Genomic DNA, 16,066 nt, shown 5'->3' with positions numbered 1-16,066 from the left:
AGTCCATGGGATCACAAAGAGTCAGACACAACTAAGCGACTGAACTGAACTGAAGTGAACTGAACCTCCTCCAAAGACTGGACCCTGAAGTTTTTAATTCTCAAGTTAGTCCACACTGAACCTCTAGCATTTCATCAATTACAGTTTGTATTCCTACCAGTAATAGCCATGCTTTTTATCTTCTAAAATCTGATCCTATAGCACCTTGAGGCTTTGCTGGCCCTGGAGAGACAGCCCTCCCAGTTTTAGCTAAATCTTAGAGACAGCAGACAAGTCATCTGCAAGCTTTCCTTTCATATACAAATCCACCAACCCAGAGCTTATAAGCTCAACCACCTCCTTAACAAGTTCATACTCTGGACATCTATCCACCTACCTTATTCAACCCAGGACCTGTTACCAGAGAACTAGGGAAAGTCCCTATGCTTCAGGGCCCACTGAAATTATTCAAAATAGCCAATCCTAGTTCTGCATATGCTGGCTCACCCCTTCTTTTCCCTAGAAACCATAATAAAATTTCTTCCCCATACCTTTCCTCTCTGCCTTGCCATTGACTGAACCTGCTGCTGCCTCATGTAGCCCTACGTGGCATGGTGTCTCTTGGGATCTGTAAGTACATGATGATCATTTCCATGTCTGAGTATCTTACCATATCTAATTAAAATAAGCCCTGAATGCTCTTCCTTTGGGCTTCCCTGGTGGCTCAGCGGTAAAGAATCTGCCTGCAGTGCAGGAGACAAGTGTTCGGTCCCTGGGTTGGAAAGACCCCCTGGTGAAGGAAACGGCAACCCACTCCAGTATTCTTGCCTGAGAAATCGCATGGACAGAGGAGCCTAGCAGGCTACATACAGTCCATGGGATCACAAAAGAATCGAATACAACTTAGCAGTGGAACAACAACAACTCTTCCTTTAAGCACTACAAGTACTGGCTTCCATGGAGGGCTTCTGCTCAAGATAAGCTATGATTCTCTGCCTCTTTCTCCAGTTTCTGGACAGTAGCTTGCCCTACAAACCCAATTCTCTGATGGATCTATTTAGAATTGTTTTTCAGTTGGTTCAGATTTTTTTTTCTTCTTGTTAGGATGGAGCTCTTAACACATTGGAGTGAAACCCAGAAGCCCAATCATTTAATTTTCTTACCTATTTTCTCTATCTTCTTAGCCAAGGCAGAACAATTCTTTTTCCAGTATCCTTTGTGGTTATAGTTTCTCCAAGTTCTCCATCTTTATCAATAAACTCCCTCCATTGGGGTTTGAATACCAAATGGGACCTTTATAAAAGCATGAACTGACCATATCATCTCTGCTTAAAATATTTCTGGGTCTTTCCTACCCACTCACTACCTAACCCTACCCTATACCCACTCGCTGCACACACACACACCCCAAAACACACAAACTCTGTTTTCAGGTCCTACTTTAGAAGTTTCTTCCTCCAGAATATCTTTCTCAGGTCTGGTAAAATTCATCACGGTACTTCTTGAATCCTACAATATCCTAGCTTAAGATCCAAGAAGAGAATTTGGGGTAGTTTTTCTTTGAAACTCAAAGTAAATTCTGCTTGCTAAATCCAGCATATTCCAGCTTACATCACACTTGTAGACATATTTTTTCAGTTGAATTTACCTACCACACTTTGAGATAGGTGTCTATAGATAGATCAGGTCCCCTGGAAGAGATGGGGATTCTTGTGCCTTGATCTATTGAGGGCAGTTCTCAGGAGATAAGCAGTAAGGAAAGCAGGACAGATCAAGGGAAGGAGCTGAGCAAAGATGTGTGTTCAGTTGGAGTCTAGCTTCTGCCTGATCCCATGGGGAGCCCTGGAACATGAATGAACCACCAGCCTTGCTCTGCCTGGAGGCCAGAGGACTGGACATTTGTATCCCATAGCAGCTAGTAATTGTCTGTCAGCTGACTTGAGGAGAGGGGACAAATGTAAACTCCCAGGCATTTCCCAGCAAGATGGTTTCCATCAACCTCGGGCTCCCTTGGGAAGGGAGAAGCTATGAACTCTCAGGGCCAAGATGCAGAGCAGCTAAGGAACAATGCAGTGGCCAGATAATGGCGATCTGGTTAGACCACCAACAGCATACCCACGAGGAAACTGACTCAGGAGAATAGGCAACCTGCCCAGAGTTACCCAGGTAATAAGCAGCAGAACAAGGCTTCAGGCTCAGATATCCACACTCTAAATCCCCAGCTCAGTCTGCCCAAATCCACCAGTAACCAGTTTTGGTCGCTGTTTCACAGGGTGGCTTGCTTCTCAGAATGTAAAGCTCAGGGATCAGGGGAGCAGTGAGGAAAACTCTCTGTGGCTGCTACATTACATGCACAACCTTGAGAGGCTGGAAAGGGAGTGGGACAGAGGCAAGAATGTGAGAACTTGGGACTCCTTGTCCTGGACTCCATCGCTGATGCGACTGCCGCTGGGGATGTTGGGTGACAAAACTCCACTCTGTTCTGTTTTGCCCAAAGTTGGGGCTCTCACAACTCTGTTGGGAAAATCAGCCTGGTCATAATCAGGCAGAAAAGCCTGGGTGGGGAGCCACTGTGAACAGTGAGAAACTGTGCTCTGCAGCCAGTCGGGTTCCAGGTGCCCACCTAGAGCACGAAAGTGGCAAGGCAGCTGAAGGGGCAGTAAGGGAGAGGCCTTTGTTGTGTACCTCCCATGAGTCAGATCCTTTATTCCTATTTAAATTAACCCAACCACGTAGGGAAATAGCAGCTACTAGAGCCATTTTACAGATGAGAAAACTGAGGCGCAGTAAAGCTAAGTAGTTTATCTGTAGTCACAGAGATAAGTAAAAGATAGAACTGATATTTTCATGCAGACTGGCCTAGCTCCAAACCTGTGTTCTTTTTACAAGTAAGAAGATCTTATTTCTGGATAAGAGTATCAGAGTAATGATGTCTGTTCTCAGATGTCAGTCACTGTGTCATGTTCATTAACAAGCTGTTGGAGTGGTAACATCCCCATGTTAGAGATGAGCTGAGACCCAGAGTGGTTAAGTGACTGGCTCAAAGACATCCTGCTAGTAAGTAATGGACAGGCTGCTTATTAATACTAGAAACTCATTGCAATTTTTCCTGTGTTTAATGTTGTAAATGCCCAGATAGGATAGTTGTGCTTAAACAAGGAGTTGGGCAAGCTGTTGCAGAAAGATCACACTGTAGAGCAGATTCCGTTTAGCCAGGCCTTTTGCCAGTGTTATAAAGTAGTGGTTTAAAATAACAGCATCAAGGTTGGGGCAGTCCTGAGGAACAGGATAGGCTCTGACTCCTGTCCTGTCTCTCATGTCAGGCAGGACACATAAGGGTACAGCCCCTGGAGAGTGGAGCCAGTGGGCCAGTGGGCCAGCCTTACCAAACAGAGGCCCGTGCTTGGCCTTGGCCCTGGGCAGAAGGAGAGGACTCAGCTGTGACCCCACTGGACTGCACCCCAAGCAGAGGAAGGCCTGGGTCTCTAGCGGAGGTTTAGGTGAGAGTGTGGGAGTGCTTGCCAGTCAGGGGAGGGAGACCTTAGCTCTCACCCCAGACCAGAGGTTCTATCTGAAAGAGTGGGCCTTTGGAACCAGTAAGCTCCAGGAAGCATCTTTTTTTAAAAAACACATTTATTTACTTATTTTGGCTGCATCAGTTGTGGACATGAAAGATCTTTTAGTTGGCATGCTAACTCTTAGTTGTGACAGGTGAGATCTAGTTCCCAGACCAAGGATCCAGCCAGGCTCCCTGATTGGGAGCAAGGAGTCTTAGCAACTAGACCACCAGGGAAGTTCAAAGGGAGCCTCTTGAATATCTGATTGCTCACAGCTGGGGGCACTTTCCTGGGGAGGAGGCACGTGAGACCAGAACCACTTATTCTCTGCCCTTGCAGGTGACAGGTCCAGGAGGAGCCCCTCGAGGAAGCGGACTCATCCAACCGAGAAGGCGCCAGGCAGGCGCAGAGCCCAGCCTGGCCAGAAGGAGCCGGCAGGGGGCAGCCCGGGGTCCGGGTCTCCTCGGAGGAAGCAGGCAGAGTACAGGGGACCCCGGGAGCTGCTGGGGGACCGGGAGCGGAGGTCCTCAGAGAAGACCTGCCGAGGGAGGAGGAAGAAGGATGGGAGGGCTTCCTTCAGGGAGCAGAGAGGTCCTTCAAAGAAGGAAAAGGAGGTTCGGAGGAAGGAAGAGACGTGGAAGCAGCTGAAGAAACACAGGTGTGTTGTGACCAGGCTTCAGGCGCATTTCAATTCGCCCTCTCCCTCCTGCCAGCCCTGCTCCCTCCCTTGATAAGGGTCGGGTGCCATCATCCTCCCTACTCTCTCCCACAAATGGACCGCCCTTGCTCTCTCCAGCCTCCCTCTGCCTCTGTCTTCGTCCCTGCCCAGCTCACCGCTGGGGCCAACCAGGATGAGGATCACACTCATCCCAGGTGGAGTGGCCCTGCGCACTGTTGTCCCAAACCCCTCCAGTAGGGCAGGTGCAAGCGGAGGCTGTGAATGGGGAGGTGACAAGGGGGCGTGGTGGGACAAGATCCCGAATCTCCTGAATTTCAGCTGTAGTGGTGACTCACTACAGCTCTTGAAGAGGAGCTGAGAGAAATTTAAAATTAATTATTAAAAATTAAAAATTCTAAATTTCTAGTTAAAATTGGAAATTAAAAATTAAAATTGAATTTAGAAGCCATAAGAGGGCTTAAGCATGCCATTTCCCAACCTGACCTGCATCCTTTTCTGTGAAATATGGTTTTGATCTAGAACTTCAAGAGTCCCACCGGCTCTGAAATTCCAGGATTGGGGGGTTTATTTGCTATATTTTCTTTGTTCCATTAGATTGACACACAGGGGATTAGTTGATAGAGTCAGTGTATGGAATCAACAAGTTGGGATTTTAGTTTCATTTTTTTGCTACCAATTTTGATGAACCATCTCCCTCTCTTTGCCTCCCTCTTCCACTTTACTTTGCATCACTTCTCGGGTTGTTTTAAGAATCCCCATTGATAATGGGTGAAGAGGCTTTGGACACAGAGATACTAGGATTATGGCAAAGAGTTGATAGTCCTTCCACCCATTTCTAATAAACCTTATTTGCCCACACCCTCACTCAGGTGTTCCACTGTACATCTCCAACTTTACAGAGGGGAAATTAAGGCCCTCAAAAGGGGCCACTGAGTTCTTCCACCACCCCTGCCAGCCATCCCTGGCTTCCTTAGGGCTTTTGTCTACTGTCTGGTTGTCCCTAGCCCTGAGCTAATGGGATAAACGATGCATGGTGCCCCTACCAACATAGAGAGAACTTGAATATATCATTGGCAGGTCCCAGAGCGTCCTGAACTTTAGAAGGAGGCTGTCCCATCCTGTCTGGAGGGCAGATGCAAAGTAAGGGATAAGGACTCAATTGTGCCATTGTCAGCTTCATGCGGTAGCAGGGCATAGAGATGAAAAATATCCAGCCTTCTTCCCCAGAGGCTGACAGTCTGACATGGTAAATAAGCTATCATAGCACAAGTGTTAGTTGCTCAGTTGTGTCCTACTCTTTGAGACCCCATGGACTGTAACCCGCCAGGCTCCTCTGTCCATGGACTTCTCCAGGCAAAAATACTGGAGTGAGCAGTCATTCCCTTCTCCAGGGGATCTTCCCGATCCAGCATTCAAACCTGGGTCTCCTGCATATTTCAGGCAGATTCTTTACCGTCTGAGCCATCATCATAGCAAAAAACAGAAAGCAATATGTATACCAGAAAGGACTTGATGAAGAGTGTACTGCTGGGAGGCTGGGGTTCCTCCATGGAGAAGGTAAACATTTCAGTAAGACTTTGAAGACCAGGTGGAATTTGAACAGAGACTAAATGTCACACCTCCACTACTACCCAAACTGACGGAACACCTTATACAGAGATTCAAGAGCAGATGTCCTGAGGTGTGTGTGAGGCATGGCAGAAAGTCCCTGTGCTCTAGGCTTCCCAGCATTCAAGAGCTAGGGTCCCTCCTCCCCACCTCATTCCTATGACCTCTCCTTGCTCCTCAGGAGTTGATCAGAAGCTAAACTCACAGAGTCTGCTGCAAACTGGTCCCTAAAGCCCATGGTAGCCCAAGTCCACATCCTGATATTTCCAATTATGAAACTTGCTAAGCAGGCTGCCCAGGAGAACCCTTCTCCAGCCCCACCCTCCTCACCCCCTGTTGGTTGCTGCCAACTTAGCTGAGAGTCACTGTTTTTATGAGTGAAGGAGGCTATGAGCCACACAGACAAGGACATGGATTTTGTGGCAGCTGAGCAGACAGTGTCTGTGAGATGGTGAGGGTCATCACACCCTCCAGCTGGAAGGGTTCTGCAGCTGTGCTGTCCCATACAGTAGTCACTAGCCACATGTTGGGCATTTGAAATGTGGCTGCTGTGACTGAGGAACTGAACTTTTAATTCAATTTAACTTTAATCTGATGTTAATACTACTGAGTTAAAACACGAATTAGCCTTGCCCAATGGCTCAGCAGGTAAAGAATCCTCCTGAAATGCAGGCGATGCAGGTTCAATTCTGAGTCAGAAAGGTCCCCTGAAGGAGGAAATGGCAACCCACTCCTGTATTCTTGCCTGAAAAATTCCATGGACAGAGGAGCCTGGTGGGCTACAGTCCAAAGGGTTGCAAAGAGTTGGACACACACACACACACACACACACACACATACACACAACAAGAATTAGTAAATTTACTTGGACAGACAGATGTAGTTTTGAGTTGATTTAATTTTGAAACCAAAGCATTTCTTCCCCGCCCCCCCAAAAAAGACACTTTTGTCAGTGCGGATGTGAACATCAAAGGAAAATGATATTCTATTACTTGATTCATTTATGAGGAAATTTTTAAGTATGTCTAAAACAATTTAGATATGTGAATCTACTCTTTCAACTAAATTTTATGAAATCCAAATACAGATTAAATATGTTCAATGAAAATTTCATGTCTGAATTGACACTCAGTGAGTACAAGATGAACACTGGATTCTTAAGACAGTACAAAAAGGATGTAAATTGCCTCATTAATAATGTTTTCACTGATTATATGTTGAAATAATAAAATTTTAATATATTGGGTTAAATGACGTGTATTACTAAAATTATTAATAATATATTCATATTATTTTATAATATAGCTACTAGAAAATTTAAAATTATGATACAGTTCCATTGGGCAACCCTACACAAGTGAGGATGTCTGTGTGGATAGGATTCAGAGGCATGGAGTTTGGGGAGGCAGCCCTCGAGGCACTCGGGGCTACAGGAAGAGTACTGGCCTCCTCTGCCAGGTAAATGAAGTCACGGAGGGTTCTGAGCAGGGCAGGCCTGTGCAAGGTGGCAGCTGGGAGCATCTCCGGTGGGTTCCTTGCATCCCCGAGGACACTGCCCTCCTCCCCACTCTCCTCCACTCCACCCCGCCTCTGCTCCAGGTCATCCTCCGTGGCCTCCAGCACCTCCAGTGGAGAGTCTCTGTCTGAGGAGGAACGGGCCCGGATCTTGGAGCAGGTGGAAGACAAGAAGAAGCTGATCGCCAGCATGAGGAGCAAGCCCTGGCCCATGGCGAGGAAGCTGGCGGAGCTCAGGTGAGTGGTGGCAGTTGGCCAGGGCTCTCCCAGTCGAGAAGGCTCAGCTCCTCTGATGGGCTTGGGAATCCCTTCCTCCTCTCCACCCAAAAGAGCTCAACAAGAATGGGGGTTCACCCTTCCACCCTGCTTCGGTTCCCCTGTCCCCAGCACACGACTGGCCACTGGCCCTGCTGTTGGTTAACACCGAGCCAGGCCTAGTAGGAGACAAGGAGGATCATGGCCCTTGGGATACAGCCTGCCTCCACTGCCTCGTCACCCCTTTGTCTCACACCCCGCTCCATCTGGTGGCTTCTGCGCTTCCCTCACAACCAAACAGACACGCCTTCTTTGTATGTGTGTGTGTGTTAATTGCTCAGTCGTGTCCAACTCTTTGAGACCCCATGGACTGTAGCCCACCAGGCTCCTCTGTCCGTGGAATTCTCCAGGCAAGAATACCGGAGTGGGTTGCCATTCCCTCCTCCAGGGGATCTTCCTGACCCAGGGGTCGAACCTGGGTCTCCCTCATTGCAGGCAGATTCTTTACCATCTGAGCCACCAGGGAAGCCCATGCGTTCCTTGGTGGTGGTGGTGGTAGGGTGGGGGGCGGTTATGATCCCCCACCTCAACAAGTTCCTACTTCTCTTATGTTCTTAGAGAATCACCAGAATCTCTCCCCTTGTCACGCATTCACTCTTGCAGTGTGGAGAGCAGAGGGATGGGCTGTCTTGTGTCCCGGAGGCCTAACGCGGGGCCAAGCTTGTAGTGATACTCCATAAATATTGCCTGGCCTTGTGCCCATGCTCCTGAATCCTATTTTCAGCTCAGCTGCTTCCCTGGTTTCCACATGACCGGCCAGCTCATCACTCATTTTATGGCTCTTGAGTCTCTGCTGCTGCAGTTTTGAAAGAAGAGTAGGATGTTTTTACTAGAAAACTATAATCTGATTTTACCGTCTTCCCCCAAGTCCTGCCTCAATCTTTCTGCCATAAGGTTGGGTGACTCCCTTCCTCCTTCCCTCTATATAAAGCTATTTCCCTCAGCTTCTCTCACACCTGAGTTTCCTCATTGCTCAAATGCCTCACCCTTTATCACAGAACAATTTGGCAGCCATATGTTGACCTTCAGCCTCACTGTTTGTGTCTCCAAGGCACAGCAAAGATGCTAGCTGTGCAAATGGTGTCTGGTCCTGACAAGGAATCTGGTAAATAGAGCTTACTCCACTGTGTTGAGGGTTTCCCAGGTGGTGCCATGATAAAGAATCTGCCTGCTGATGTAGGAGATGTGGGTTCTATCCCTGGGTCAGGAGATCCCCTGGAGGGGGATATGGCAACCCACTCCAGTATTCTTGCCTGGAAAATTCCATGGACAGAGGAGCCTGGTAGTCCATGGGGTTGCAAAGAGTCGAACATGACTGAGCGACTGAGCACACCCGCCACTACCCTGAGAATTATTACCTTCTCTCAAAGTCAGCTGCTGGAAGAAATGCCTCCCCGCAGTGCCTCCAGGCCACTGCTGACCAACAGAACTTTCTGAGATAATGGAAATGTTCTAACTCTATGCTAATAGAGTAGCCACCAGTCACATGTAGCTAGTAAGCACTTAGAAAGTAGCACAACTGAGAAACTGAATTTCTGTTTTATTTTAATTTATTTAAACTTAAGTAGTCACAGGTAGCGACAGTTTGAATGGTAGGTACAGTTTCAGGCAGCGGGCTGTCTGCCTTTCCAGCTCCCTTTTTCTGAGTCTCTTCTTCCTGCTCCCCCAGAGCCAAGTTCTTCCTCCTTCCATCTGTCACTCTAACAGAACCTCATCCCCACTCAGGTGTCACCAGGATACATCTTTTATTAACAGTGGAAAAAGAGCAACCTTGCTGTTTATGGAAATGAGATCTCTAGCTGACTGGAACTCTCAGGGACCATGAAAATCCCTGAGCTGCCCAGAGGAGAAGTCTGCATCTCCTCCAGGCCTAGGGGCAGAGTGCCTGCTCGTGGTCAGGGTGAGAAGTGGCTAAGGCCGGAGAAGCTGAAAGGACTCTCATCTCTCCCACCGGAGCAGGTCTTCCTGACAACAGTGATCTCTTCCCTCCAGCCCGCCCTCCCTCCTCTTCCCTCTTGCAAGGCTCCCTATCCCAGACTCAAGTCTCAGGCTCCCCAGCCTCTGGGTCTCCGCTCCAGTGATGCCTCTGCCTTGCCCTCCTGGCTAGGTCCTACCTTTTGAGACTCAGGCCAAGTGTTGCCTCTGCAGGGAACTCCCTACTGCCCCTCCCTGCATTCAGGCAGAGTTAGTTACCACCTCTCTGAGCCTTAAGGCCCTATCCCTCACTTGACTGGCTACTCTAGTTTGCAAAGCTGTGTCTTATTTATCTTTTAATTTCTTTCTTTTTTATATTTTGCCAACATTTGCTGCATGCTCCCTATGTGCCAGATATTGTTCTGGGCCTGTTGTGTAAAAATTCATTTAATCTTTCTAATCACTCTGTGATGTAGGTACTATTGTTATTATCCCCATTTAACTGATGGCAAACTGAGACACAGAGCAATCCAGTAATTTTTCCAGGCCACACAGTGAGTTTAGAGGCCTGGCCAGTATTTGAACTAAGGAATTCTGGCTTCAGAACTTGCACTCTTAAACTGTAATTGCCTCTCTAGAATCCCTAGACATTCTAAAATACACCCCTTTGCCTCCTGTATGATTTCCTCTTCTGGCAATAAAGTCTTCAACTGCAGATCTGCAGATAGCATCCCCAGACTACATCTGTTTTTAGAAGCAATGGTGTGGGGACCCCAGTCTCTGGCCCACTCAGGCAGCTGGCTGACTTCAACATACTTGTTGTAGACAATTGAAGAAGGATGGTAAAGGATAAAGAGCAACAGCAGTGAACTGGGGCAAGCCTGCATTCACACTTCTACCATATCTGGGCGATTGACTAGCTATACAATCCCCCTCGGGCTGGCTCCCTTTCCTTAACCTCTCTGAGCCTCACAGCCCTTTTTTGTAAAGTAGGAATAATGTTATCTACCTTTAGAGTTGTTTTTACAAATTCAAAATGTTTATTTAAAGACCTAGCACATAATATACAATTAATAGATAGTAGTTATTGCTATTATTAATGCTTGAACATCTTGTGCCAGACACTGTGCTAAACCCTGAGAGATGAGGATGGGGAGCAACGATGAATCAGAGGAGACTTCACTAGTGATGCACATTAATAATGGCACAAGGCAGGCTGTTGATGTTGGTAAAAGAGTTTCTAGTGCCCTTGAGTCGGGGATGTTTGCTTTAATCATAGAATTAATTACGTGTGTCCCTCAGCTTTGTCAGAAACCCAGTGTGTTAGAAAATTAGCCAAAGTGCTTGCTCTCTTCTGAGAGATCTGAAGAATTCCACTTCCAAAAAGATGCAATAGACATACTTCTCCATAGTCTTCCCATGAAGCACAACTGAAACCCCAGATATCATGTGTAAAACAAACATAAGAGACTCAGAAAGGTGGAGACAAGAAAGCAGACTGGCTAAGGACCTCAGGGTCAAATGAGTGACAGGGCATCAAGTTCTAGGTGTCCTTTTTGTCTATATATCCAAACTGGATACTGGAGATATCGGAGAAGCTGGCAGCCCCAAAACATGGACAGATACTCACAAAAACACCTCAAGAAAAGTCTGCTGTCTCCAGCCAAAGGACCAGAAAAGAGAGAATGAAAACAATCCTACTCCAACCAAACACCATTAAAAAAAAAAAAAATCTCTAGCCCCACTCCTGGCAGCAAAAGTCAAGTTGGGAAGCTTATATTTCCTCTGTTGCTGGGATTTAACATGGTACCCCAACACCCTCATCAATAAATTATCAGAGAAGGCCGAGTGAGGAGCAGAGACATTCATACCCGCTGCAGTAATAAGCCCTCCCTCTCCCTGTGGCGTCAGTGGAGACCACCTAGGGAGCATGAACTTTCACCTGAACCAGGCAGTAACAAATTATACCTTCAAGCCAGGATGAGATGAGTTGAAGGCTTGTGAAAGCCCGAACTCCCATCCTAACTCATCAGGAACAAGGAGCTCCAGCCTAGTCCCAGGTGTCAAAGGAGGCCAAGTGAGTAATCTGGACTTCTACCTAGAAGCATCCCCCTTCACCTCCTGAACAGTGTCAGAGGAGGCCTGCTAAAACACAAGATATAAGTAAGATCCAGAGTCTCATAACATAATATCCCAAATGTCTAGGCTTCAACTGAAAACTCACTCATCATAGCAAGAAACAGAAAGATCTCAAACTGAATGATAAAAGATAATCAACAGATGCTAACATCAAAATTATACATATGTTAGAGTTGTCTGTCAAAGATTTTAAAGAAATCATCATAAAAATGTTTCAATGAGCAATTATGAACACACAAAACAACTTAAGAAATAGTGTCAGAAAATGAATAGAAGATATAAAAGAGAGCAACTGGAAATTTTAGAAGTAAAACATATAGTAACTAAAATTTTCATGCAGAGATGGGCACAATAAAGGACAGAAATTGTATGGACCTAACAGTAGCAGAAGATATTAAGAAGAGGTAGCAAGAATACACAGAAGAACTGTACAAAGAAGATCTTGATGACCCAGATAACTGCGATGGTGTGATCACTCACCTAGAGCCAGACATCCTGGAGTGTGAGGTCAAGTGGGCCTTAGGAAGCATCACTATAAACAAAGCTAGTGGAGGTGATGGAATTCCAGCTGAGCTATTTAAAATCCTAAAAGGTGATGCTGTAAAAGTGCTGCACTCAATATGCCATTAAATTTGGAAAACTTAGCACTGGCCACAGGACTGGAAAAAGTCAATTTTCATTCCAATCCCAAAGAAGGGCAATGCCACAGAATGTTCAAAGTACCATACAATTGCACTCATTTCACATGCTAGCAAGGTAATGCTCAAAATCCTTCAAGCTAGGCTTCAATAGTATGTGAACAGAAAACTTCCAGGTATACAAGCTGAGTTTAGAAAAGGCAGAAGAACAAGAGACTAAATTGCCAACATTTGTTGGATCATAGAAAAAGCAAGGGAATTCCATAAAAACATCTACTTCTGCTTTATTGACTACACTAAAGCCTTTGACTTTGAGGATCACAAAAAACCATAAAAAATTCTTAAAGAGATGGGAATACCACCTTACCTGGGCTTCCAAGGTGGCTCAGATGGTAAAGTATCTGCCTTCAATGCAGGAGACCTTGGTTCTATCCCTGGATCAGGAAGCTCCCAAGGAGAAGGGAATGGCAACCCACTCCAGTATTCTTGCCTGGAGAATACCATGGACAGAGGAGCCTGGTGGGCTACAGTCCATAGGATCACAAAGAGTTGGACACGACTGAGTGACTAACACTTACCTGCCTCCTGAGAAACCTGTAGACAGCTCAAGCAGTAATAGTTAGAACCGGACATGAAACAATGGACTGGTTCCAAATTGGGAAAGAAATCTAGGCTGTATATTGTCACCCTGCTTATTTAACTTTTATGCAGAGTACATCATGGGCAATGCCAGGCTGGATGAAGCACAAGCTGGAATCAAGATTGCCAGGAGAAATATCAGTAACCTCAGATATGCAGATGACACCACCCTTATGGCAGAAAGTGAAGAAACACTAAAGAGCCTCTTGATGAAAGTGAAAGAGGAGAGTGAAGAAGCTGGCTTAAAACTCAACATTCAAAAAACTAAAATCATGGCTTCTGGTCCCATCACTTCATGGCAAATAGATGGGGAAACAATGGAAACGGTGACAGACTTTATTTTCTTGGGCTCCAAAATCACTGCAGATGGTGACAGCAGCCATGAAATTAAAAGACGCTTGCTCCTTAGAAGAAAAGTTATGACCAACCTAGACAGTATATTAAAAAGCAGAGATATTATTTTGTTGACAAATGTGCATATAGCCAAAGCTATGGTTTTATCCAGTAATCGTGTAAAGATGTTGGACCATAAAGAAGGCTAGCACCAAAGAACTGATGCTTTTGAACTGTGGTGCTGGAGAAGACTCTTGAGAGTCCCTGGACTGCACGGAGATCAAACCAGTCAATCCTAAAGGAAATGAACCCTGAATATTCATTGGAAAGACTGTTGCTGAAGCTGAAACTCCAGTACTTTGGCCACTTGATGTGAAGAGCCGACTCATTGGAAAAGACCCTGATGCTGGGAAAGATTAAAGGCAGGAGGAGAAGGGGACAAGAGAGGATGAGATAGTTGGATGGCATCACTGATTCAAAGGATATGAGTTTAAGCAAACTCCAGGAGATAGTGAAGGACAGGGAACCCTGGCATGCTGCAGTCCCTGGGGTCACGAAGAGTTGGTCACAGCTGAGCAACAAAAAACAACATAATGATAAAAGGATCAATATACCGACCAAACAGAACAATCCTCAATGTACATGCACCAAAGAGATCAATGGTTTGGATTCTACAGAGTATTAATTTTCCAGTGCTATGTAATAAATTACCCCAGAACTTAATAATTGTAAACAGTAATAAACCTGTGTTATCTTCTGTTAGTCAGAAATTCAGGATCAGCTTAGCTGGCACCTCTAACTTGGAGTCTCTCATAGGTTGAATCAAGATGTTGGTCAGGGCTTCAGCCTTCAGATAACTGGGGTTAGTGAAGCCACTTCCAAGGTTGCTCATACACATGGATGACAAGGTGGTTCTGGTTATTAGTAGGGGCCCCAGTTTCTCTCCATATGGGCCTCTCCATAGGCTGCTTAAGTATCCTCATAACATGACAGCTGGCTTCCTCCAAAAGAGGGAGATTTCAAGGGGGAAGTCACAACATCTAGTTTCAGAAGTCCTAGTCTCAGAAGTCATAAGTTGTCACTTTTACCACTTTCTATTCATTGGAGGCACGTTGCTAAGTTTGGCCCACATTCAAGGGGAGGAAAATTCATCTCTCCATTTTAAAGGAAGGCATGTCAAGAAATCTGTTGACATGGTTGAAAACCAACACATGGGAAGTCAGGTATGCTTCGTTAGCCTCAACTGCCTTTAGATTGATTCAGTGACATCTCTAGGCCTGCCTGGCTTATCTGAGTTTCCACTCAGAGTGAGCTCAGCATCTCTTTGATCTTTGCCTCCACAACTGAAAAATAAAAACTGCTTGGAGGCAAAGGGAGACACCAAACCAGCATAGCCCAAATCACCTTCAACATCTGGCCATCTCCAACTGCTGGCCACCTCTCTTTGGCCATCTGTGTCCCCTACCTTAATCTAGATGTCTTCTGGATTTCTGGCTGAATGATACACATTCCCAGTGTTCTGCATGGGACAGCAAAGCTCTGTAAGGAAGCTGTCAAACTCAGGCTGCCCTGTGTCTATTTGTACCTCTGCATTGCAAAACCAAGTGTGATTTTGAATCTGATCTGCTTCACCAGTGGTGGGGTTTTGGATGTATGTGGTCTCTCTGAGAGATACTTTGGGTCAACTTCAGAATATCCCCATTGTGGAAGGCTGCATTTCTGAGTCTCTTGTCCAGGCCCCTGGGGAGCAGGAGGCCCTTCACAGCAGCCCCCTGTGCTAGCAAAGACTTTATCAGCTGTCCACTTTAGGAGCTGCTGTTTACCCAGAAGGAAAAGAGTGACTGCTTGCTAAATGGAACCACTGTGCTCACATGGTTTGCATCCACATATTTAAGTCTCATAACATCGTGCCCATTTCTAGATGAAAACTGCCTCCCCAGGGGGCACAGAATCTTGCCTGGCTCTCTCTGGCGCTAAAGCCACATGATAAACCTCTTTTCTCCTAGCAGTAATCACTGGTCACCCTGACTGTGTCTTTCAAACTGTTATTTGGGCCACTTTATCAACAAGGAGGGTCTTTCTAGGGCAATATGAGGGGCTCCTGAAGTGCTGTCTGTGGGTGGCTTCCCAGGAAAGCCATGCCTCAATGGCTTCCTCCTCTCCTGAGGGTTGGAGGGGCCTGAGGGGATGATAACCACCTGTTAAAACTGACCTTGAGATTCAGGCCCCTAGAATTTTCCACAAAGCAAAGGATCCCACCTCTTTTGCATTTTTCACTTCATTTATCACACACCATCTGGTTTGAAGAAGAGGAGAGATGAGCTTGCAGGAAGTCCCCCATTTGAAAGGAGGGGAAAAAGAGGGGACAGGAGCACCCTACAGAAGGAAGATTTGCAGGGACTTCCCTGGTGGTCCAGTGGTTAGACCTCCACAGTTTCACTGCCAAGGGCATGGGTTCAATCCCTGGTTATGGAACTAAGATCCTGCAAGCCACACTGCATGACCAAAAAAAAAAAAAAAAGAAGGTTTGCAACAGTTGGGAACTGCAGGGCAAGAGCCAGTGTTTCCATAAACCAACTACTATTTCTAGTAAGGAAGCACATGGATCACAGATAACAGATGTAAAAGGATTTGCTATAAAAATGTTAGTTATGATTATTTATACACTTTAACTGATCCAAAAAAGCTTGCTGCATCCATCAAAATTGTTAGACCGCTTGATCTGTTTGCAGTGAATGATCCTAGTGTTT

The 16,066-nt window shown here is 46.1% G+C and overlaps 1 protein-coding gene across 1 annotated transcript in view; it reads left to right on the top strand.

Moving 5' to 3' along the window:
* The first annotated feature begins 3,881 nt into the window (after nucleotides 1-3,881).
* Nucleotides 3,882-16,066, top strand: part of TMC2 (transmembrane channel like 2) — a 68,558-nt gene continuing 56,373 nt past the window's right edge. Inside the window, exons 1-2 of the mRNA XM_081559013.1 lie at nucleotides 3,882-4,194; nucleotides 7,423-7,575. Of these exons, the coding sequence (XP_081415139.1) occupies nucleotides 7,529-7,575 (47 nt within the window). The 5' untranslated portion in view covers nucleotides 3,882-4,194; nucleotides 7,423-7,528. The remainder of the gene's footprint in view (nucleotides 4,195-7,422; nucleotides 7,576-16,066) is intronic.

The sequence above is a fragment of the Giraffa tippelskirchi genome, chromosome 13, assembly GCF_054371585.1.
Source record: "Giraffa tippelskirchi isolate mGirTip1 chromosome 13, T2T-mGirTip1v1.2.pri, whole genome shotgun sequence".
Taxonomy (NCBI): Eukaryota; Metazoa; Chordata; class Mammalia; order Artiodactyla; family Giraffidae; genus Giraffa; species Giraffa tippelskirchi.
This window is presented reverse-complemented; position numbering and strand designations above follow the sequence as displayed.